Source organism: Diplotaxodon limnothrissa, linkage group LG2 (genome assembly GCF_057381915.1).
Source record: "Diplotaxodon limnothrissa isolate DT_005_m linkage group LG2, D_limnothrissa_male_GT1.1, whole genome shotgun sequence".
NCBI lineage: Eukaryota > Metazoa > Chordata > Actinopteri > Cichliformes > Cichlidae > Diplotaxodon > Diplotaxodon limnothrissa.
This window is the reverse complement of record NC_140597.1, coordinates 23,345,990-23,372,525: the sequence shown is the minus strand read 5'-3', so window position 1 is coordinate 23,372,525 and position 26,536 is coordinate 23,345,990. Positions and strand designations below refer to the sequence as shown.

The 26,536-nt window shown below is 40.3% G+C and overlaps 1 protein-coding gene across 1 annotated transcript in view; it reads left to right on the top strand.

Moving 5' to 3' along the window:
* Positions 1-26,536, top strand: part of nrg2b (neuregulin 2b) — a 72,696-nt gene that overhangs the window by 32,250 nt on the left and 13,910 nt on the right. The window contains exons 2-5 of the mRNA XM_085368443.1: positions 10,383-10,545; positions 13,163-13,281; positions 13,708-13,831; positions 24,861-24,919. Coding sequence (XP_085224569.1) covers positions 10,383-10,545; positions 13,163-13,281; positions 13,708-13,831; positions 24,861-24,919 — 465 coding nt within the window. The remainder of the gene's footprint in view (positions 1-10,382; positions 10,546-13,162; positions 13,282-13,707; positions 13,832-24,860; positions 24,920-26,536) is intronic.

Genomic DNA, 26,536 nt, shown 5'->3' with positions numbered 1-26,536 from the left:
TACTGTAGCTTTGCTTGGAGTGCTCAAGTTAGCAGTAAATTTCCCTCTAACTGTTAATGGAGACATTCCCACCCCATATAGTTTCAGATCTGTGGGTTGCAGCTGCGGTTTTTGTGCTAGAGTGTTGTACTCTTTTTCAGGCAAGACGGTTACGTCCGCTCCTGTATCAATCTTTAGCCAGCAGTCTGCATTGTTAACTTTTACTTTAGTCAACCACGCATCCTCTGTTCTATCTGAGGCTACCGTTCCCAGAAATGCTATTTCTCTTTCTTCTCTGTTACCACCCGCTGCACGTATTTCTCCCACTGCCCCAGACCTACATACTCTTGCGTAGTGACCTTTCTTTTTGCACTGATTGCAGAGTACCTCTCTGGCTGGGCACTGGTGTTTGCTGTGAAAGGGTGTCTTTCCACATCGGTTGCATTGGCTTTTCACATTCCTCTCCGTGGTTTGTGGTACAGTCTTTCGTGGTTTGAAGTGTTTCGTTTTTGCTTTAACGATGTCCACGTTGCAAAGATTCTCCTGCTTGAAGTTGTTTTTAAGAAGATCCTGTTGTTTCTTAACAAGTTCACTTTGGCGAATCCGTATCACTGCTTTTTCTAATGTGAGCTCCGCATCCATTTGTAGTTGCTCCGAGAGTCTCTTGTCTCTTATTCCGACAACGAGTCTGTCTCTTATCATTTCACTGTGCAGCGCCCCGTAGCCACAATGCTCAGCCAAGGCATATAGGGATGTAATAAACCCGTCTGCAGTCTCTCCTGCTTCTTGCTGCCTTTGGTTGAACTTTGCACGTTCAAAGATAACATTTCTTCTGACTACAAAGTGTGCCTCAAGTTTGTCTTTGAGAGTGTGGTACTCACTCGCCTCCTCTTCGGTCAGGTTCAACGAGGTGATCACGTCTTCAGCTTCATCGCCCATTGTATATATCAGAGTGTTAACCTGGTTTTCGTCCGATTGTAGCTCGAGTCCGGATGCTATCCTGAACCTGTCGAAGCGTCGGATCCATTTCGGCCACTCTTCCGGCTTTGAAAAATCAAACTTCGACGGCGGTGATACTTGAAAGGCTGCTGGTGCGGCCGCCATGTTGCTAGTCGCGAGATGCTAGTTAGCGCTTCTTGCTAATTTGTTAGCTTAGCTCTTACTGTGGCTGTTATTGCAACCTTGCAGGGCGAGTTCTCTCCGGTGAGGAAGTTTCCGTGTTCCGTTATGTTCTTCTTCTCTCCCGAGCACTTCTGACACCATGTTTTGGTAGCTCTCGTGACTTTAATAGCAACGCCATAAACGACACTGGGACAGCTCTGTCTTATCGTGGCGACTCCCTTTATTGCCAAACTGCAACATACAATACACACGGCACAACCACCAGAGGGTGCTGCATGAACCCTTGAGTTAGTCCTTACCATAACACCGAAAAGCACCACTGAACGACACAGGAAATCTTTCCTGCCTGTGGCCATCTCCCTGTACAACGCATCCACTTAACACACTGGTTACTGCTACAACTACACATGTTTCTTTTCCAGCTATTTATTAATGAGTGACTTATGTATATTTATATATATATATATGTGTATATATTGTACTATTCTTAGTTAGTGTATTGTCTGTCTTGTTAATGTTGGTTTATAATGGAGCACTGTAACAAAAAAAAATATTTCCCCCAGGGATCAATAAAGTATTCTGATTCTGATAATGTGGTGGTATGGTGGTTAGTGCTGTTCTCTCATCATAGGAAGGTCCTGGGTTTGACTCCACCATGTTGCTGGGTTTATCTCCCCATATCTGTGTGGGTTCTCCTCTGGCTCCTGCCCAGAGACTTGCAGTTAGTGGGGTTAGGTTGACTGGTGTTTCTAAATGGCCCATGCATGTGAATGGTTGTCCTTCTCTGTGTGTTAGACTGACGGCCTGTCCAGGTTATATCACACCTCTTGCCCTACGCCAGCTTAAATGCTCTCCAGCCCTCTGCTGTGACCTGAATTGGATAAACAGAAGAAGATAGATGTTTGTTATACTGTCCAGAGGAAATGTAGCCCACTGATCTCTGAATGTACTTACTTTAGCTCATTGCATAGCCAGTTGACATTAGCGCCTCCTCTGCTACATAACCAGCAACCCTCAGAGTGATAGCTTTAGCAGAGCTAAAAGGTGCGGCTGCTGAGCTATGTATGCTGAGCTCCTTAGCAGCTGACAGACACTTATTGTCACCTCCACACAAAAATAATGGCTATACTTCCAGAATGTGAAGGTTGACCTCCCTTCCTTCAAGCTAGCTGACCTGACTGACACAACTGTAGGACTTGATATATTCCATTAGTACACAGCAGTGTGTCAAAGAGCCGGAGGGGGACAGAAACATGGACATACATCAAAGATACAGGATTTCTTATTTGAAAAAGTAACTGGATGTTTGACTACAAGGCTAATCCAAGTACTCTACACGATACTTTGTAGGATGTTACACTGCTGACAACACGGTGCATGGAAGCTGAGCGGTGCTCCGGTAAATGTGATTGAACCGAGCACTTTGAGGTAGTTTGGAGGGATTGATTAACAGACTGACAGAAGGATTGACTGTTATTTAACACCGGATGTATGGACAAACTGGCTGTCCTCTCCTTCTCCTCCTGTGTGTCTTAACCTCCTACTCGCATGTGCGTATTGCCAAGCTTTAGAAAAATATTCTAATCTGCAGAGACCTAAATTTCATTTTAACACCTCACTCCCGTTTCTCCCACACATATTTCAAATGAACTCTGTGGTTTGTGAGAAGTCACAGTCATCTTTTCTGTCTGTTTTTTTCCAGAGCTGCCTTGCCACAGTGAAACGATACATGTAAAAAACTGCGGCGCGTGTGGAGTAAATCTGTAGTGCTGTAGTGCAACACCTTGACTCCTCCAGACTTTAGTATGAGCTCTTAACAGTGATGCTGACGTTTTTATATTTACTTTTTTAAAAGAGAAAGGAAAATCAATATATTTGCAAGACTTTTTTTAGACATCGTGCTGCATTATTTGTGTCCTCCCACTGTGTTTTCTTTCTGTTGTTTTGTGGCATTTCTAGTTAATTTACTCTTGATTATTTCTAATGTATTTACTGACTGTGAAGCACTTTGTAACTTGCTTTTGAAAAGTGCAATACAAACAAAGATTATTATTCTCAGAGGTATTTTGTCATTGTGAAACTAAATGTCAGATTCGTACTGGTGGAATTGGCCTAATGTCGCCCCTCCCACAATGAAATCTCATCTCTTTTCCACATGTGGTACATTGTCATTAGATTACAGCTCCCTTGATTTTCGCATCGTCTCCTGCAAAATATCCAGAGCAAAAAGCAGGACAAAAACAGCAACCAGGCTGCTCAGTGCCTTATAGAAAACAATTTGTCATGACCAGAGCCTTTTTATGCATTTTTGCAGACATAATAAAGCATCCTAGTAACATAAGTTACAGGGAAGGTTTTACTTTAGCTCATACCAATAACCTAAAACAGGCCTATTTAAAATTGAGGTAATCATGTGTGACACTTTAAATGATACAGTGGGGCAAAAAAGTATTTAGTCAGCCACCGATTGTGCAAGTTCCCCCACCTAAAATGATGACAGAGGTCAGTAATTTGCACCAGAGGTACACTTCAACTGTGAGAGACAGAATGTGAAAAAAAAATCCATGAATCCACATGGTAGGATTTGTAAAGAATTTATTCGTAAATCAGAGTGGAAAATAAGTATTTGGTCAATAACAAAAATACAACTCAATACTTTGTAACATAACCTTTGTTGGCAATAACAGGGGTCAAACGTTTACTATAGGTCTTCACCAGGTTTGCACACACAGTAGCTGGTATTTTGGCCCATTCCTCCATGCAGATCTTCTCGAGAGCAGTGATGTTTTGGGGCTGTCGCCGAGCAACACGGACTTTCAACTCCCGCCACAGATTTTCTATGGGGTTGAGGTCTGGAGACTGGCTAGGCCACTCCAGGACTGTCAAATGCTTCTTACGGAGCCACTCCTTTGTTGCCCGGGCGGTGTGTTTTGGATCATTGTCATTAGATTACAGCTCCCTTGATTTCCGCATCGTCTCCTGCAAAATATCCAGAGCAAAAAGCAGGACAAAAACAGCAACCAGGCCGCTCAGTGCCTTATAGAAAACAATTTGTCATGACCAGAGCCTTTTTATGCATTTTTGCAGACATAATAAAGCATCCTAGTAACATAAGTTACAGGGAAGGTTTTACTTTAGCTCATACCAATAACCTAAAACAGGCCTATTTAAAATTGAGGTAATCATGTGTGACACTTTAAATGATACAGTATATTTAAGACAGACAGAAACAGAAGTTTAAAAAGCTCTAAGAAAAGTAAGATAAAGACGATGTTGCAGTACCTTCCCTTAAGAAGTTGCTTGTTCAACAGTTACTATTAGAAAAAAATGTTAGATTGATTATCTACATAGAATTGTGTGGAAAAGTGTTTGCCCCATTCTCGATGTCCTATTTTTGTAAGTCTGTCACACTCAAATGCTTGACAAATTTGACAAAGAAAACCCAAGTGGACACAAAATGCAGTTTCCAAATGAAAGTGCCAGACATCATGCCGCGATCCAAGGACAGTCAGAGCCATTATCCACAATTGGCAAAAACATGGAAAAGTGGTAAATGTTTCCAGGAGTGGCCAGCCAATCACAATGACCCCAAGAGTGGAACAACAAGTCACCCAAGAGGTCACAAAAGACCTAGAGCAACATCCAAAGACTGCAAGCCTCACTTGCCTGAGTTAAGGTCACTGTTCATGACTCCACCATAAGAAAGAGACTGGGCAAAAACAGCCTGCATGGCTGAGTTCCAAGATGAAAACCACTGCTGAGCAAAAGGAACATAAAGGCTTGTCTCAGTTTTGCCAGAAAACATCTTGATGACCCCTAAGACTTTGGGGAAAATACTCTGTGGACTGATGAGACAAAAGCCGAACTTTTTGGAACGTGTGTGTGTCCCGTTACATCTGGTGTAAAAGTAACGCTGGAACATCATACCAACAGTAAAATATTTTGGTGGTAGTGTGGTCTTGGGCTGCTTTGCTGCCTCAGGACATGGAAGACTTGCTGTGGTAAATGGAACCATGAATTCTGCCGTCTACTAAAACATCCTGAAGGAGACTGTCCGGCCATCTGCTTGTGACCCCAAGCTGAAGCGCACTTGGGTTCTGCAGCAGGACAATGATCCAAAACACACCAGCAAGTCCAACTCCTAATGGCTTAAGAGAAACAAAATGAAGACTTTGGAGTGACCTAGTCAAAGTCCTGTCCTGAATCTGACTGAGATGCTCTGGTATGAACTTAAGAAGGTGCTTCATGCTCAAAAACCCTCTAATGTGGCTGAATCGCAGTTCTGCGAAGATGAGTGGGCCAAAACTCCTCCACAGCGTTGCCAAGGATGGCCCAACCACTTATCAGGTTCAGGGCCATGTAGGTTTTTGTTTTTTCCCCATTAATAATAAACGCCTTCATTTAGAAACTGCATTGTGTGTTTACTTGCATCATCTTTGTTTATTATTGTATCTAATATTTGTATGATGATCTGAAACACTCAAGTGTGACGAACATAAAAAATGGGAAGTCAGGAAGGGGGCAAACACTTTTTCACACCACTGTATTCACAGATGGAAAAACGTGACCATTTCTTTTCATTCTTGCTTCTGGATACATGAAAAATACAGCCTGAAGCTATTCTATAGCTGAATGTGAAGAAGCACAACACGACTTGCTGAGTGTCTTTGTGGTGCAGTAAATCAAGACTTGTCTGTGTATATGTGTGAGTGTATACATTTATAAAGGAAAGCTTGAATTAAAGTCAAATTTTACATTATTGACTGGTAAGGTACATGTGTACCACACTTTAAAAAAAGGTTTAGTGTCACTTTTACAGTACTACTAAAATAAAATTTAAAAAAAAGTAGAAGCAGCTACTTTTGGTGATCCTTTGTCACCAGGGATCTTGGTTTGGCAGTTTTATGTAACACCAAAGGGGATTTATGTCTCTGGCTAGAATTGAACTTGCAACCTATTGCTTGCCAACCATATGTGGAAACACATAGTGTGATCAAAATAATAATAGTAAATAAAGATTATATATTTTTCCTATATTTAATGAATAATTACACAAATATAGTTAGTTTTTCTTCCAGTAACTCTATGTAACTAATGCAAGATTTTGTTTAACACCACATCTACCAGCAGTTTTATGTGCAGTAATCATGCAGTCCTTATCAGATAAAACCTTTTATTGTGATGAGAAGAAACAGGAACACACTGCAGAACAAGTCGGGTTTCCATGTGCAGCCTGGGTTCTGTCATATTTATACTGTTCCATTTGTGAATGTGCACGTAAGCCCTGTGAGTCCAAAACTCAGGCCTTGAAACTCATCAAGCTTTTTAATCATAACCCGATTTTGACTTAGAATGACTAAACAGAGTGAGGATAATAATTTCTTATTATACATTTATCTACTCTGAAAAGCCTGATGCAGGTGACACTGTTCACTCAATGCTGATAATAACAACAAACTGTAGACTGTACAGCCGTCAGTAAACCAAGTAATCACTTACAAATAACCAAGCTGGAGGTGTTACCTGCACAACTGTATTCAAAGCTAGCTTGTTGACTGCCTTTCCAGTTGTTTGTTTCTTCCTTGAAAACAGCTGCCTGTAGATAAGAATGATGAGACTGAACAAGATCAGTTGGGGGGCTTAAACCAAAACAGTGAGCTGAAAGATGCTAAAATGTTCTAAAGAATGCAGTCGACTGCAGTGAATGATAATTATACACTTTGACCTGATGTTATTGTGAACACGTTAAGTCAAGCATCTCTAACATCGTAAATGCAGTGTTGGCTATGACATTACCTGCAAGTCAAAGATGATGATCAATGGATCCACGTATTACTGAGACAGTTGCACGTGGAGAACATATCAAAATAGTAAGTGAAGTATTCAAAAGTTTGTATTTTGAAGATGTCCACACTGCTATTCTTCAGCATTACTCATTACAAACCAGGAGCCATGGAGCGAGACAGAGACAGCATGTGATGATGCTGGGATGGTTTACTTTGGCATGACATGGAATTACACATCCACAGTGTGTGTGGAGACTGTGACAACACTAAATCTTACTAAATGTAAGTAGGCATCCTGCTTGTTCTCTTTTGAGTCACAAACACATACTTGAATCCCACTTATATAACTGCAAGCTGTTTGGACGGTGCTTCGTGGAGGATCTACTTATCAGATCCATTCAGAGGTTGTATGTTTTTTTTTCTAGACTGACTTCCAACTGTGTAATTTCCTATTTCCTCTGTGGCATTCAGCACCAAACCATTTGGCTAAAAACTAAAAGTCATATTTTAAAAGGGCAACACCATCTTTTAAACAGATGGTGTCTATGGTTTTAGTAAAAGTTACTCAAGCAAGAAAAGTCGATGAATTTTTATAAATTTGGTGGTATAGAGGGCATTTCTGGCTAAATATAAAATATATAAAATAAACTACAGCATAAACAGTGTGACAAACTTTTTTTAACTTTAGGACACAAAGAAAGCTTAAAGAAATGAAACATATCACAAGTTGGATACACAGTAATTCCTAGTTGGAGTGGGGCTTTGGTTTTCGTGAGATTTGATGAAATTACAAAAAAAAAATATCACAAGCCGTCTTCTGTATTTATTTTTGCCAAACAACTCAGTTTTGACTATCTTGGAGTATTTGGAGTGTGGATGGACTACACAGAAAACCTGGACATAAAGGTGAAAGCTATGTGGATTTGACTTAAACCCACATTCTTTTTAATGGTAAACTTCCAAATGAGTTTTTGGTTTCAGTTGAGACAACATTTCCGTTTTGTAAATTTTGGTCCCACATTAAAGTAAAAAAGAAGACCAAGCCAGAGTGCCATAGGGCAGGCCTGCCTTCTGACTAGCTAATTGCTGCAATCAACCAAGCCCAGTTTTGAAACACCAAGAGGCAAAAATGTGTAGATCACAGCTTCCAAACAGGACCTTACAAAGCACTGGGTGATATCATGGTGGCTTCATTCACTTTTGATATAATATTTATGGGCGCTTACGAGATTTTCTTACACGTAGATCAGCAAGCTCATTTCTCATGTGGATCATTTGGCAAATTCCATGTAGAAGCCTGGATTATACTTGGTTGCGGACATGGACAGCTGGATGCCCGACGATTGAGTAGTTATTCCTGTTATACTTCTTTGAAGTTTGCTGTCTGGGCACATGCGTAGTTGGTGCAGTGTAATGTAAATTCTCTACGGGCTAGTCCACACGGTCACAAAAAACAGACAGGCATGTGGATGTCTGCACTCATTGTGCGCTGATTAGCTTTACGTCACAGGAACCTGAGCGGAGACTTGAGGACACAGAAAGTTTATATCCTGTTTTACCGTTTTTCAGCCACTTCAGGCCGCAGTCATACAGGCCTAGAGACTGGTCAGCAACCCCCTGGCAACCTCCGATCACAAGGGAAAATGTGTATTCTGTGACTGGTTGGTGTGTATATTCTTCATCTACTGTATATCTATAATGCTGTCAGCATTAATCTCATTAAAATAACGTTAACGCCATAACCGCATTAATGCAGCAAAACTCCGTTAACAAATTAGCGGATCACCCCGTGTGTGGGGCTGCACGGCGTCAACGTATTAGCACGGTTAGCTCGTTGGCGCGTTAGTGCCGTGCAGCCCCTCGCTGAACAAAACAACACAAATGTAAAAATTAGTGCTGTCAGCGTTAATCGCCCCGTGTGAGGGCTGCATGCTGTCAAAGGACACGGAGAAGATTAGACTATATACACATATACACAAAAGGCTAAAAGGTTGGACTATATATACACTGGCAGCTGATTAGGAAGTAGATAAAGGAGTGGAACTGAACACAGGTGCACAGGATAAGTAATTAACACAAACCCAAAGCAGGAAGTAAGTCTAACACAAAGCAAGAAGGAAAACCAACCTTCAAAATAAAACAAGGAATAACCATGAAAATTAATACAGGCATGAACACTAACACACTAACAAGATGCCAGACTGGAAAACAAAGGGAAACCAAAACATTAGCACAAAGAGATGAACATGAGACAGGAAACTATAATCAATAAAACTCATTATTCAACCCAAACAAAGGATTGTAAAACTGAAAATATACTTAACAGGAAAAACGTAAAGTCAAAAGAGGTATTGAATTTGCTCAACAGCCATGATCAACACACCCAAAAATGAAAACTTCACACAGCAGAATAACAGTAAAGCTTAATCAGAACCCCAAACTCAAAATATGTTCACTATGAATTCAAAAGCACAAAACCTTAGAACCATGACAGCAGCTAATTGTAGTTATCATGTTTGCACAACTGACAGGATGTACACAATCATATATTGACTTACAGAGTCTCATATAGATGCCTAAAGCTCTAGAGTGTATCTACTGCACCTATGTGAGGAGTAATGGAAGATACAGCAGTGCTGTGAGGAGCCTATACAACAGTTGTCTTCCATTTGATCAAGCATGTCCTATCACTGCACTGTGTCTGTGTGTGAGTGTGTCTGCACATGTGGGGTAAAATCGGGGGGTTTCACTGCTTGTGTGTGTATATAAATGGTAGTAGATGGTGCTGAGCTGTCTCTTTGCTTTAGCTTCTGTGTGCTTGTGTTGCCTGCGCTGGTGTCAGTGATGCAGTCTGTTGTAATTTTTAAGGAGAAAAGAGAGAGAGTGAAAGACTCCTGGGACTGATGAAGTACACGTACACACACACACACACACACACACACACACACACTTTGCTCTATAGTGAAAATCTACTGCAGAGAGTTTCTGTGGCAAGACTTTTTCCCTCGATACAAGGTTTCAGTTTGTCTTTGCTTTTCAGGATTCAGACCACCTTACCATAGAGCCTTTCCTCTCTCTATATCCTTACACATCTGTCTGTGCAAGGACTAATTTGACTTCTAGACATCTGGAGTAAGGACATTTGTGGAAGGCAAAGACATTTTGGGTTGTTCTAGGCTTGAAGAATTAGATTTGGGTTAAGGTTAAGCTTTGGAGCTAATGCACCTGTGTATAATGTCTGTCCTTGTTTTTCCTTTGAGAATTTCAGCCATGTGAACTTTGACCTGTTCCCTCAGGTCAACATCTAAACCTTCACTTATAGATTTCCATTGGTTACACACATGAACGCACACTCAAAGAAACATACACACTATGGGAAAAAGGCAGACTCAGATAATTACATTTATAGATTAATTGAATGCCTGCCATTCATTTCAATAATGCAATCCTTTCTCTGCCCCTCTGTCTGTTGGTCTCTTGTCTCTCTCTGGCCAGCCTCTGCTCCTAAGTTGCGGATGATTAGCAGCCAATCTCTGATGGAAGGGAAGAAGCTGTACTTGAAGTGTGAGGCGTCGGGGAATCCCAGCCCTTCCTTCCGCTGGTACAAAGATGGACACGAGCTTCAGAAAGGCAGAGACCTCAAAATAAAAACCAACAAGTGAGTGTGCCAAAGCAGATATTTTTTCTTAGGGTATGATGTAAAAACCAAGAACTGTCATCCACATGTACTATAACAGCTGTTTTGGTTGATGCTATCACTCCGCTGTTCTACAATGAGTAACCATCAAGTTAATATAGTCTCATAAGAATGAGTTCAATGTTATATTTCTGCCTGGAGTTGATGTGACAGGTTTCTCTTGCTCTATGGAGCATTTAATCATCTTTCACCTTTTAGAGCTCAACAGTGACCTCCCACTTTTTAAGGGCCCCGCTTGGGAAGTGAGTTTTCCATTCATTTTCTCCACTGACATTTCAAAAAATCCCGATATAACGACTTTAACCTCCTAAGACCTGAACTCTTTCATGGCATGCATTTTTAATTTCTCTTTCCTATTTGGGCTGATTGGGACCTGATGAATGTAAAAACAAAGAATTATCTTTTTACCTGATTTTGCTCTACAAGGGTCTGATATCCAACTATGAGGACATTCGTTTTAAATTTTGATAGAACAGTGGCAGTGTAATGTTTTCATAAGTGGATATCAGGCCCTTGTAGAGCAAAATGTAGTATTGACCAGCGGTTAGCCGTTTGGTACCGGGCTGTGAGAGTTGAGGCGCGAGTGTGAAATTTATGTGATTTCAGGGTTTTTATCATTAACTCGGTTTCCCTGGGTCTTTTCCCGTGTTGTAGTTGTGCGTCTTATTTTGAAATAAATATTTATGCGTTACCATAGTGACCAGAGAGCATTAAGGGGCAGAGAGGAGGATGTTACTCTGAATGTTGTTGGCACATTTCAGGAGGACGCTGCTAATAAAGTTACACAATTACACAGTGAATTCACATTTATTATTATATTTACAAAATACCACAGTTTTTGTCTCGGTCGTAGCATTTTATTTTGTTGTATTTATCCGCGACACCTTAAAGACCGGTCCGTTAAAATATTGTCCGATATTAAACCGATCCGTGGCACTAAAAAGGTTGGGGACCGCTGGTCTAGACAACCCAAAATGTGATGTCCTCATATGTGGATACCAGATCCTAGGAGGTTAAAGCCTTGAGCCGAGCCAACCTGTGAATTGTGGCCATGAAAAGATTTGATTTGGGTCAAAAATGAAAAGAAAATGGAAAAAATGGCAAGGGTACAAGACTATGTAATTAATATAATCACTTTTGACAATGAAGGATCTACCCAGCTTGTAATCTATTGGAATTCCCAGATTCCACAACAAATGATGTCCGACCACAAATGTTTTTTTTTTCATTATCATAGTCTTGATATATGTTTTAGTTTGTTCAGTAAAGTAAAGTCTAGCTGTCAGTGTGGTAAGTGCTGCATTTCTTACTGCAATCACCGTCCTCCCAGTTGTCCAGGGGTTTAAACATTTCCGTGGTAACAGTGACCTCTGCCAATCAGAGGCACTGCTGATTCACTTTAGCAGTGAGAGTAGAGTATTTCTTACTGCAAATAAAACAAATAAAACCTGTTTCTGTTAAAATAAGGTTGATATACAGATATTTGGTTTCATGATGCTGAATATTTTTACTTAATTTCGCTGTTGAGCTCTCTCATTTTATTAGTAATACTCATGCATACTACACTCTATCTTTGACGATGCACAAATAGATCCTGTGACTTTAGGTAACGCCACAAAGCTGTGCATGTTGAATACAGAGAAAAGAGTCCCACAAACAGCTGAAAGCAACAAACACAACTGCACCTTTTGTGATTTGCATTGATGACAAGAGACACGTCTGCATGTGGGGCTCAGGAATTTTTAGCACATGACGTTTGGGACAATAGGATGTTTTTAGTGCACTGAGAAAACCTGGTTAAGATGGAGGTTTGAAACGTCTTCTGATTGCAGGCAGTATGGAACCTACCAGCTCTAAGTTTTCCTACCCTTTACCTGCCAGAACAGCATCCTCTCTGTGCAAGTGGAGGTCCTGTTTTTCAAGTTGACCACTGGGTGCTTAACCTACATGAAAAACCGTAGTAGTCAGTATCTTAGAGATCCCCTCATTCATATATAACATAGGCCAAGTTCCCCCTGGCTAGTTTGGGGGTGAAGGGCCAGTGTGCCGTAGTGCTGTAGTCTTTCTCTGCACAAAATAATAAAAACATGCACACAAGGTACAGTTTGATTAATACATGCTCTCAAATTAATAAAAGCAATACTTTTTTCCTTTCAATGGCTACTAAAGTGTTAGTTTCCAGCTAAAAAAAACTTTAGAGTTCCATAGTACACTACCGAGTCATTGTCAAAGGCCTGGTGGTGTAGCGGTTAGCACTGTTGCCTCACTAGAAGAAGGTTCCTGGTTCAGACCCCTGCTGGGGTCTGTCTGTGTGGAGTTTGTACGTGCTTTCTCCCAAAGACATGTATTCAAGTTAATTGTTCATTCTAAAATTGCCATAGATGTGAGGTAGTGCCTGTAATAAATGTGACTTGATGTCAAAAGTACTTTAAATGGTCAGTAAATGCATGTCCAAACAGAAAACAAAGTTAGCTGTCTTTACATTTATGTATGCTGAAAACAAGTAGATGAAGGCTTTTCTTTTTGAAAGAATAATAACTGACATTGTCTCTGCCTCTCTCCTTCCCTTTTGCTCAAGAAAAAACTCAAAGGTGCAGATCAGTCGTGTCCGTGTGGAAGATTCTGGCAACTACACTTGTGTGGCTGAAAACTCAGTAGGACAAGAAAACGCCACAAGTATAATCAGCGTGCAGATCTGTGAGAACAACTTATTTCTATCTGTCCTTCTGTCTATGTGCTGATGTTTGTGTTGATATATCGCTCAAATACGTCCGATTTTTTTGATGCAGGAGTCTGATCATACGAGCACAAACCTTGTTTACGGTCACTGTCGTCATGTGTTCTCTTCACATGGCTGGCTGGGGATAACGCAGACAAGTAAAGCAGAGGCAGCGGTTGTAAAAACAGAATAATTATTTTTATTACTTGCAAATATATCTTAATTTTTCAGCTTTAAGGTTGGAATAAGAAAATACAAGTATCCTGGGGACCTTTGCACTTGTAAAACCAATGGAGAGCTGGAGCTCACAACAAAGTGACTAATGCCTGTGTACACTGTGGCGTCGCATGCAGGATTGCAGCGTAATGCACTGTGTCTTTTCTGTCAATCTGTGTTTCTCCTAGTGACCACCACAACCCTGTCTCCAGGTGTGAGTCATGCGCGGCACTGCAATGACTCTGAGAAGTCCTACTGCGTCAACGGAGGAGACTGTTACTTCATACATGGTATTAACCAGCTGTCCTGCAAGTAAGTTTATTTCTCAGTCGGTCCCCCGTCCTCTCAGCCATCACTGTGTAGCTCCCTCTGTCTCTCCACCCAGTCTCTGTCCCTCTCTCTTTCTCTCTGTCTATCTGTGATGTCATTGTTGCTGGTCACCGTGTCTTCTGTTCCTTGGTTATGATCGCTCGACATGCACACCTGCAGCCCACCTGCAGCCCACCTGACCGCTCGGCTGTGTCTGAAGGCTTCTTGTCTTCACTTTTCACCAATTTGCTCCAAAAACATGCAACCGATCTTCACCTGCACATTAATGTGCCCATTCACTTAATGCTTTTGTCTCCAAGATGAATTCATTTTAGAGCGAGGTCTGTCTGTGAAATGGGAAGAAAAGCAGAGGTGTTGAACAAAACCTCGCCTAATGTATAAATGCCTTTGGATATTTTTTATTTATTTATTTAACACTGAAAATAATGAGTCCAGACTATTTTAGATGAGATGCAAATTACTGAAAAACTGGTGGAGTAATTTTCAGCTGTTAGCAATAAGGCAGTAAACCCAGTGGAAACAATTAGCATCTCTGTCACAAGGGAAAAGTGGGTTTTCTTGAAAAAAAAAAGTCAATATGCTGAGTGAGGACTGTGCGCATGGAAGGTTTATAGATAGAGTGTACGGTCAATACTATACATATACTGTATTTGCAGTTTTTTTAAAACAGTCAGTGTTATGTGCAATGGCATTGTGAAACACATTTATGCTAGGTAACAACATACAACGTAGCCTACATAGCAGTCCACTTGAAGCCCTTTGGGATTTAATGATGTTTCTAAGCCCAGCCTTGCTCAGAAGAATTAAACTGGCTTGAAAAGTTGAAGAGGACATCTTGCTGACATTGTATATTAGCAGCTGTCTCTATTGTCGGTCACTCTGTTGGCATGTTACCATGAAACAATTTGCAAGCTGAGGGCACTCCAAAGCAACGAGGACAGAAGAGGCATGATGGATTTCAGGACTCATGGACACCCAAGTTTGTGAATAACTTATGAAGGAAGTCACCTGGGATTTTGAAATCAGCGGGAGGCCTTTTTTCAAAGTCTAGCTCAAAATAAAAGTTGAACCAGCGTTGCAGATATTACAGTGATGTCCATTTGGGTAATTTCTTAAACGTCACCTGGACATCCTTGTTTGATTCTCTGGAACCAGAAAGCTTGTTTATGAACTGTTTTTATTATCTCTTTATCAATTAGAATAACATAGCAGATGCCATCATGCTGACATTTTTAGCTGAGGTTAGAAAATAATTTAAGATAAAATCTTTTTACAAACTGTAGTGTAAATCTCTACTGTATTTTGCGGTTGGTCGTAAACAGCTCAAGTGTTTGTTATTTTTAAACAATCTTTAGTAACACGATTCTGTGTACACAGAGATGACAGAACCATGTTAGTTGTCATTTAATCAAAGAAAATTATTTTGCACAGACAAATGCAAATACATTTTTTCTTTGCAATAATCTGATTGTTAGTTCTCACTTTCCAAGAAGATGGTCTGACACGACCTCTGTTCTCCATGGAAAATCAACGTCCATCTAGCTATGTTAGCATAACATAAACACAGTGAAGCTGGAGGATGAACGCTAACTTTTTCCCCACTCGATAAAAGTTAACATGAGGGTTCCTGATGGTTAGGGACAAATGCAATCGCATGGCAGGATGTAAACGGACCAAACTTCAGTCAGGAGAACAACTGAGATAATCCATCCACAATACGAGGTTAGTCATTCATATACTGCAACAACATGGGAATAGAGCAGCTGCCAGAGAATTCAACATTAATGAATCAATGGTACAGAAGTGGAGGAAGAAAGAAGAATGAGTTGAGTAAAGTTTGACTTATCTGACCGTTCTGTGTCGCTTAATGCACCTTTTGGTCCAAAAAATACGGCAGAGGGTAAAATTGGCATCCAATTAAGTGTGCTGATATTTTTTTTTATTGAAAGATGAACTGGATAAATCTGTAAACCACAACTTTAATCTGTATCCTGCCTGACCCTTGGTTTGGAGGTTAACTGTTAAAAAGATATATTATAGTGCCTTTGATAGCTTTCGTCAGACACAGAAGAACATTATCTGTATTTAGGAACAAACAAACTAGAAATATAATGCTTCCATGTTTAGTGTATTATTTGTCTACTTTGTTGTTGTCTCTGTCTGCTTAGCACCCCAGTGAAGTTATCCTACATTTGACACAGAGCATTCCCTGCAGGTTTCTCCGTGCCTACGTAGCTAGCACTTTATGTTGTCCTCTCATGCTTTTGTGTACGGCAAAATTCTCTAAGACTTGACAGTGAGAATCAGAATCAGAATCAGAAAGGGTTTTATTGCCAAATGTTGAGCGGGTTTACAACATTAGGAAATTGCTGCTGTTTCACATAAGCATTTATATGACTAAAGCTACCAACTGCACATCATCCCAGTAAAGTCAATTTTCTTAATGTTTATTTGACTTTCTTTTCTTTGGAGGGTCCAACATTTAACGATTGTCTGGTGGGATCCCTCACAAATATATGAGCACGTCACACAGACAGGCACAGAGAAACCATGTTTAGCAGGTACTGGCTTCAATACAGGGATAATGTGAGTAATATATAAATCACTCAGGCTTGACAAACATTAATATTCCAGTTATCTCCCCCCCTTTACTTCACATTTTACTCCTATGCACTGTTTGTGTCACCATGTTTCCTGTTGTCCCAGTAGGTAGGAGACAGGACAAGCTGTGTGACAAACTACTGGTCACAATCATGGCAAGGAGGACGTGAAATGTAGTGATAACTTTTCTGCACTGACACAGCCCCACAGTGATTAAAAACTTCACTGCTAACGATCCACTTCTTCCTTGTGTTTATTTGAAATGAACTGTAAACATAAATGCATCACTTCCTGTGAGTGGGAGGATTTTTCCTAGGAAACTGCTACCAGACTGGTAGGTGTTTAGAACAGCAAGTGCAAAAATTTTCATGAACTGAATTTTTAGATGAATCACTGCTGTGTTATATCAACTTATTCCAGAGCAAAACTGTTGTAGCAGACATCATCATAACTGATTGCAGATGGGAAGTAACAGTATAACGGTAAATACCTGTTTGCAGCTTGTAGCACTTTCTTTTAGAGCCTTGCACTAGAATAACGGAGGTGTTACTTGGCCTTGCACTACTAGCAATTATCTTGCAGGATTTATTTATATATATTTTTCATTTATAGAAAGGTTTGTAAGTTTTTTAGACTTTGTATTTACAGCCAAAGCTTTGTACAAATCTAAACTACAGGGAGTGCAGAATTATTAGGCAAGTTGTATTTTTGAGGAATAATTTTATTATTGAACAACAACCATGTTCTCAATGAACCCAAAAAACTCATTAATATCAAAGCTGAATGTTTTTGGAAGTAGTTTTTAGTTTGTTTTTAGTTTTAGCTATTTTAGGGGGATATCTGTGTGTGCAGGTGACTATTACTGTGCATAATTATTAGGCAACTTAACAAAAAACAAATATATACCCATTTCAATTATTTATTTTTACCAGTGACACCAATATAACATCTCCACATTCACAAATATACATTTCTGACATTCAAAAACAAAACAAAAACAAATCAGCGACCAATATAGCCACCTTTCTTTGCAAGGACACTCAAAAGCCTGCCATCCATGGATTCTGTCAGTGTTTTGATCTGTTCACCATCAACATTGCGTGCAGCAGCAACCACAGCCTCCCAGACACTGTTCAGAGAGGTGTACTGTTTTCCCTCCTTGTAAATCTCACATTTGATGATGGACCACAGGTTCTCAATGGGGTTCAGATCAGGTGAACAAGGAGGCCATGTCATTAGTTTTTCTTCTTTTATACCCTTTCTTGCCAGCCACGCTGTGGAGTACTTGGACGCGTGTGATGGAGCATTGTCCTGCATGAAAATCATGTTTTTCTTGAAGGATGCAGACTTCTTCCTGTACCACTGCTTGAAGAAGGTGTCTTCCAGAAACTGGCAGTAGGACTGGGAGTTGAGCTTGACTCCATCCTCAACCCGAAAAGGCCCCACAAGCTCATCTTTGATGATACCAGCCCAAACCAGTACTCCACCTCCACCTTACTGGCGTCTGAGTCGGACTGGAGCTCTCTGCCCTTTACCAATCCAGCCACGGGCCCATCCATCTGGCCCATCAAGACTCACTCTCATTTCATCAGTCCATAAAACCTTAGAAAAACCAGTCTTGAGATATTTCTTGGCCCAGTCTTGACGTTTCAGCTTGTGTGTCTTGTTCAGTGGTGGTCGTCTTTCAGCCTTTCTTACCTTGGCCATGTCTCTGAGTATTGCACACCTTGTGCTTTTGGGCACTCCAGTGATGTTGCAGCTCTGAAATATGGCCAAACTGGTGGCAAGTGGCATCTTGGCAGCTGCACGCTTGACTTTTCTCAGTTCATGGGCAGTTATTTTGCGCCTTGGTTTTTCCACACGCTTCTTGCGACCCTGTTGACTATTTTGAATGAAACGCTTGATTGTTCGATGATCACGCTTCAGAAGCTTTGCAATTTTGAGACTGCTGCATCCCTCTGCAAGATATCTCACTATTTTTGACTTTTCTGAGCCTGTCAAGTCCTTCTTTTGACCCATTTTGCCAAAGGAAAGGACGTTGCCTAATAATTATGCACACCTGATATAGGGTGTTGATGTCATTAGACCACACCCCTTGTCATTACAGAGATGCACATCATCTAATATGCTTAATTGGTAGTAGGCTTTCGAGCCTATACAGCTTGGAGTAAGACAACATGCATGAAGAGGATGATGTGGACAAAATACTCATTTGCCTAATAATTCTGCACTCCCTGTAGTCATTCCCAATCAAAGCGCTAAGTACCTCATGGGGTATATTTTAGTAGCCAGGGGGTACATGGAAAAATTAGATTAACTAATCACGAAGTTCAGTTCTTTAATCACTTTTTTCACTAAAGAAAAAAGTGGAGATAAACACGTTTGAGCTGAAGACTTAGAAGTTAAAGGATAAACGGTAGGCAATAATGACGCAACAAAAAATTAAAAAGCAATAAACTTAAGTAATAACAAAACTCATCTAGTTACATCATTAGCCATTAAAAATGTCTAAACAAATAAAATTATTTAAAGTAGTTGATGAAATATATGAAGGCTATGAGTAAAAAATAAATAAATAGCTAATAGGATGTAGCTGACAACTACAAGAGCTAGCCGGGAAGGTAAACAGTTTTAAACAATTTTAGCTGGCAGTACTTCAGTTTAATCCAATTCCCTTTTATTTATACAGCGCCAAATCACAACAATAGTCACCTCAAGGCGCTTTATATTGTAAGGTAGACCCTACAGTAACGCACACAGAGAAAAACCCAACAATCTCACATGACTCTCAATGAGCAAGCTCTTTGGCGACAGTGGGAAGGAAAAACTCCCTTTTAACAGGAAGAAACCTCCGGCAGAACCAGGCTCAGGTAGGGGCCATCTGCTGCGACCAGTTGGGGTGAGAGAAGGAAGACGGGATAAAGACATGTTGTGGAAGAGAGCCAGAGATTAATAATAAGCATGATTCAGTGATTCAGTACCGATCAACATGCACCAGTGGCGTGCTAGACAAGCAAGCAGAGCCAATTACCCTGACAATAAACCAGATATCCTACCTTTCATTAATCATTTCCTTGCTAACATGCTAAAGAAGTTATTAAAAGCTTGCTCCTCATAACACATCATGGTCAAGTTGGTTATTAAAAGGAAACTTGTCTGTTACAATGATAAATCATAGAGGGCTTGTTTACTTTCTAGTGCTAGCTATGTTTCCATACCATGTGCAGATGAGCACTGATCTCAGAGCAGTGAAAGCAAAGCCAGCAGCTGCCTCAGTTTCAGAGGTTATCAACATTGCGCATGCGCAAAAAAAACTTCCTGGTTTCTCAGCTTGCCCAGCTACAACCTTTGTTAATGGGACGTAGGCATTGCCATAGAGACTCCAGTAATTTGAAGTCAACTGAGTTAAGGCTGCTTCCAGAGGCAGTAGCAAACTGTGGCCACAAGTAATTTAAAAGATGGATGCAAACAGGCAAGAAGCTTCATGCAATACAGTAGATAAACAATTGAAATAGCTATCTTAAATTAAGAATAAAAAGTTAGAATAATTATCTAAAAATATGGAAAGCAGATGAAAATGAAACTTTAAGTATTGTTATATTATTATATTATATTATATAATAGTATAGATAAACAAGCACAATACTTGTCAAAACAGAATGGACACAGTTGAAATAGCTAGCTAAAAAGTGGGAAATATTTAGCTGAAAGTATTTCTAGCAGTTGGAATTGAAACATTTGTATCAAAGGTTGAAGTAGCTTGATAAAAAGTATAAATCAACAATTTTGATTTTAGCTAGTAGTATGGCTAAACAAGCACAATTTAACCCAATGGATACACTGTTAAAAGTAGTCATTATATATACTGGAGAGCTGTTAAATGGAGTAGTAGCTGGTCATGCCACCAGTTCAGATAATACAATTTCTCGATAAACTCCTAAAAGCAGATATCGAAGTCGCCTAAGTTGACTTCATAATAACCGGTTTTCTGAACTAGAGGTTTTAGTCTTTCCGTTCTAAACTGGCATACATGTTGGGTCATTTTGTAGATGTGTAACAAACATTTCCTCTGACGGTGTGGCTAACAGATGGCGTGTATAGTCATGCATGGTCAGAAGCTTTGTTTTTATGCTTTCTGTACAATAGGATGTCTCGGCTAGAAATCCATCCTTAGCTCCAGAGGTGTCTGTTTCAGGTCTCCATTTTTTTTGTCTCTTTGTTTTTACATTTCCATCTCTCTCTTTCTCTCACTCTCTTTTTCTCCCAATATTCCCCCTCCACTCGCTCTCTGCCTCTCATCTGATATACCTTTGGGTCATCGCTGAAGGATAAATCAGAACGTTTTTTTCATGGTGCTGACAAGCAGAAAACTTTGTTTGAGAGGGTTCATATAGACATTAGGAGCTGCGTATAGCAGTTTAGCGATGCAAAATGTGCAGGATTGCACAACCGCGTGTGCATGATTGCACTGCATACAACACACTGCATATTTAAAGAAGACACAGCAAGCTAGCAGTAAAGTAGCAGTAGACTAGCCAGCGTTTTCCAGAGAATTACTGTAGCTTCTCAGCTTTGTCATCCTTTGTTGGCCTGTCTGTTAAGGCCATTGGATAACAGGATGTAAATAAGACTGCTGTCTGCAGGTGTCTGTGCTTCTTGTTCACCTCAGAGATATGTAGACCACCACCCGGCTTCACAGACACACGCATAACAACACTCTTGAATCTGCACGACAGCTTCAAATCTACCCACTGCAAAACATAGCCAGGCAGCAAGAACTGTTAACATCTCTAAAATTCTTTTTGTGCCGACCACAGGAACCTGTAATCTCCTCTTCCCTGAAGGAGAAAGTAATGCTGTATTGCAAAATGGAGTCTGTAGGTTAAAGTGGAGGACAGCACATACAGAAAGGCACCCTGGCTTAAAGTATGGAGGGTAAATTAAAGATGAGCATAGGCAAACATTCCCCCACCAAGCTGTGGGCAAGTTAAACCTCGGTGTGCCTCTGGTTTTCTGTGTAAAGCTGCAGATCCCTGCTTTGATTAATGTGAACTTGCTAAACTACAGTCTGAATGCTGGCATAGAACAGTATGTTGTGTATTCACAGCTATAGGTGGAAAATGCCGATATTCCCCTCATGAATCAGTAAAGATAATTTAATCTAAACTAATCTAATCTACAAATGCCATGAGGTCAGGCTTGTGAACGTTTTGCCCATAACTGTCCGTGGTTCTTCTGTTAAATTTGATGAGCCCTTTGAATAATGAATATAACCACATTCATTCAGATGGTTGGAACAAAAGGTGTGTTAGCTTTTTTCCCCCTTTCCTTTCCACTTGATCTGGGGGCTGAAAGAACAGTACAGAGTGGAAAAAATAGGAATGCAAAGGGTAAAACGGGTGCAAAGAAATAGAAAAGAGATGATATACAGTAAAAGCTTTGCCGGCATAGGGCTGCATCTGCACCCAGTGTCTCCCACCACTCTCTCTCTCTCTCTCTGCTCTATTTATATCTCTCTGGGAAATTGCTGAGTGGGCTCTACTGAGGGTTTTTGCTGTAATTGATTCAAAATGCAAGTTGTCTCTTTAGTGGTGAGAAAGAGGAGAAAAGGATACCCAGTCAGTTATACGGACAGTGTGTGCATGAGGGGAAGACGAGGCTTCTTGCGTTTCAAACTGGATAAATTGGTTGACCACTGTAATAAATACAGTGTGGTCATTACTGGGGCCTGGGTGAAATCGCCAGAGAGCTTCTTTCATCCTATAATAACTGTAATGGGGCCACACCCATGATATCATAAAACTGTGGTCAATTGTTATGATCCATCTACAGCATATGTGCACTGCAGCTGAATAAGATATTCTATAACATGTCTATTTTTCATTTGACTGCAGTAAAAGCTGATCTACTATCAATTACAGCAATAAAGAGATTACATCAATTATTCCCAGCTGGGTAAAAGCCTCGACACCATTATAACACACAATTTAAGACATTTCTGGATTTGAAGCACTCTTACAGAGATTTTTTTTAAATTTTCAGAAAGGCATTATTTAAAATTGGGGTCCTGTAGTGTTTTAGTGAGTGAATGAAGATTAATATAAGAATGTCAAAATCAATATTTAGCCTCCAAATTACCAATAACTGGCATGCGTCAATTTTCTAGTTGCTGTGATGCAGCGAGGAGCTGCAGTTTCAGTGTTGTGAGTTTGATGGCTGATGCCAGAATATGAATCACGTTTAGCTCGTGGTATTGCTGACAGCTCGCCACCCATCCAGAAACTAAACACCACATTCTGCAGCTGCATGTAAACTGTTGCTGTTATTTATGCCCAAGAAATACCAAAACCTATTCCACCCATTTTCATGCTCACACACTGTGGAAGGCTGTCTCTCTCTGTCTGCGCGCTCTTTCATTTTTTAGACTTGTGGAAAATGCTTTGGTTTTAAGCGTGTGCCATGATTACAGGTCCTCGTTTCTTTATGATTTATTTATGGAGTACAGTTAAACATCGCATTACACAGAGCAGGGACACTGCATTTAATGGAAAATGCATGACTAACGACCAGCATGACTCAAACAGGGAGGCCTGCCTTTCCAGCCGCTGTAGAGACGCACCCAAAGAGAATTACTGTCCTGCAGCTAACCTTTGCCTTTTAGAGCATTTTTCGTATCTTTCAGCTCTTTATTTTGGTTTGGAGTCTAACCTTTGTGTTGGCTATGCATTACTTATATTACACTCATTAATACATTTGAGGCAGGAGATGTGTGTGTTATATGTGTGTGTGTGTGTGTGTGTGTGTGTGTGTGTGTGTGTGTGTGTGTGTGTATTAGTTATTCTGTAAAAAAGTATCTTAGTGATTAACGGCCATCATTATGTCACATTTTATTGTGTTAGCTGGTTAGCTCAGCTAAGCTACCTGAGTGCAGTTATAATTTCTCTTCCCACAAATTTTTACTAGTGCTGTCAGCGTTAATCTCATTAAAATTACATTAGCGCCATAACCGCATTAACGCGGCAAATCTCCATTAGCAATTTAGCGCAGATTGCCCCATGCGAGGGGCGGTACGGTGCTAATACGTTAGCGCCTTTAGCTTGTTAACGCGTTAGCGCCTGACAGGACTAATTTTTTACATTTCTGTTGTTTAGTTCTGTTCGATATAATAGGAAAACACTGAATTAATCACTGAAAACAATCTTTCCCTTGCTCGAAAGATCATCCAGCCAGCACTGAAATCAGCTGAATTCACCAAAAATAATTAAAAATAAAGTAACAGTTGCCTCAAAGCACTTTGTATTGCAAGGTAAAGATGCGACAATATTAGCAAGAGAGAAAAGCCCAGCAGCCAGACGATCCAGTATGTGCAAGCACTTGGCAAAAGAGGGAAGGAAGAACTCTCTTTTAACAAAAAAGGTAAACTGTAGCTAACTTTGGAGTCTTTAGCTCTGCATCTGCTACCTATGTATGCTCAGGGTACAGTCACTGTGTTTGCATCCTCTTTACCAAAAAAACTAAAATGTAATTGACGAGAAAAACATGGCGGACCAAACATCAAAATGACCATGATCAGAAAGGCAAAGAGTAAAGTGAGGCACAAAATCACAGACGTTTACATGCTAGCTCCTCCTCTGGGTAGAGCATTTATTGAAAAGAGCTCAGCATGATAAATGATAAAACGTGTTCCACTAACAGGGATTTCACAGATTAGCATCCGATTACATCATATCATCCTCCTGCATTTTTTCAAACAACTCACTTTCTTGTTTATATGTGTAAAAACAGCCCAGAATTATATCTGCTGGCTAACATATAGATCCTGCATCGGTCTTGAGTGGAGACCACTGTAAACTTACAGGTTTGGACACAATCAGGTTCATGACTGCTGTGTTTTGTTAATATGTTTGCATATTATATAATGGTTAATAAATTGTTTTAATACATTTCTCCAGTACAACGAGTGGGAGTCCATAAAGCAGTTGTTCATGTATGCATTTTGTGGGTGTTGTCTACACCTGTGTTTGTGTGTGAGAGGGGTTGGAGGCTAACGGCTGTGCGTTTGACCCCTCCTATCTCCTGCACCACCATCACACAACCCCCACGACTGTGATGATGTCTGAACTGTAGCAGTGATGTCATATTGATGGCGGTGATGTCACAGTATGCAGGTCATCTCTCTCTCTCTCTGTCTCTCTCTTTCTCTCTTTCTGTACTTGGTGGATTGTGATGTTTCTAATCCCTCATCTCTCTCCTCTCCTACGTCTCCCTCCTTCCCTTCCTCTCTCCCCCTCTTATCTATCTGTCCTTGTGTCTTCCTCCTCCTCTCTTTCCTCCTGTTTTATCCTCTCTCTTCCCGCTGTAACTTTAACCTTCCTTCCCCTCCCTCTGTGTCTCGTTTTCCCTCCATCAGGTGTCCCAATGACTATACGGGGGACCGCTGTCAAAACTCCGTCATGGCCAATTTCTACAGTATGTCCATTTGCTCTTGTCTGTCTCTTTCCCACTGAGATGCTGCATGCTACATTGGAGGGGTTGAATGGAGGGAGTGTATGCGTGTGCGTGTGTGTTTGCATACCTGCTCGTCTGTTTAATGTGAGTTATCGTATGTATGTGAACGTGTGTGTGATGTTTGCATGATTCTGTGTCCACCCTTTTCTCTCCCTGTCTCCCCTGGTTCCTCTGTGGTGCCCCTCTAGTAACCAGAAGCAACCACTGTAGGGATATTTGCATCTATTTTTCCTGCCAGCTCACCTGCTTGAAACCCTATTTAAAGTACGCTGGATCTACAAAACAGTTCCAAAATAAACAACTTAATAAGCATTATGCCTCGTCTTACAGCTTAAAATTCTGCACATCAGTCATGTAAATTACACCCAAAAGTTCTCGTGCTGCAACTTGATCCGGAGGCTTGCACTAAAAGAAACAGAGGAGACAGAGAATTAACATAATGAGCAACACAGGAGGTTGAAGTTATTTGCTTTCGTTGAATCGCTTTGTCACTTTTCTTTGTAGATGATCCATTGGTGCCGCTTGTTTTGGAGCAGCAAAAAGAGAAGCCAGAATTGAGCAATCAAGGCAAAACTATGTGGATAGAATCTATTAGCAGAAAAATCTTGGATCGATTTTACATTTTGGAAAGTTGAGTCCTTGCAACATTGTTTTGAACAGCTGTCAGTTTTTGTTAACAGTGACAATGTGCCCAAAATCCCAACAATTTGGCAAGTGAATGGAAATAAGATTTAGAGTTTGAATGTTTCAACATTTTAAGTCTTCAGGTAATGATGTTTGAAAGCACCATTCATCGTCATTCAACCGAGGGCCTGTCTCAGTGTGTATTGATCTGACTTTCTTCAAATGACATCTTAGAGATTATTTCTTCTGACGGTTAAGAGCTTATGATATACTGTGTATATACTACCACTACAAGCACCCATGGATCATCCGATAAAATATTTTTATGGCATATTGCTAAACGCTGCTTGAACTTTTCATGTAGGGTTCACTTCAAACACATTCAGAAATTGTCACATAATTTTTGAATAAATTGAATATTTTAACATTTGGGAAATTTTCTTATTTGTTTTTCTGAACAGAGCTATAAGACTATTACCACTCATGTGATACAGATACATTAAATATAAACCTATAGCCAAGATAGCTAACAAGTTAGCGTAGCTTAGCACAAAGACTGTAAGCAAAGGGAAACAGCTTGCCTGGTCCTGTCCACGGGTACCAAAATGTTACTACTACCAAACAGTAAAGTGTTATAGTAAATTAAATTGTTATATATTTACTGTGTAATTGTAAAAAATAAAGTAAAAAACTGAAAGTTGTGGGGTTTTGATGCTAGTAGCAGTGAGTTACTGGAATATTGTTATTTACAGACAAACAGTAGAGCTAAGAGGTTAATGTTTTTACCTTTTAAATTATTTAGTGTTGAACAGAGCCAAGTAAGCTTTTTCTAAAATGTTCCAGTCGTTATACCAAGTTAGGCTAAAGATTCTTGTATCAGTCCTCTTTGTAAGTTGCCACTATGGCTTATATCCCCTCAGTTTTACCCTTTAAAAGACTTCCCTTTTACGGTCA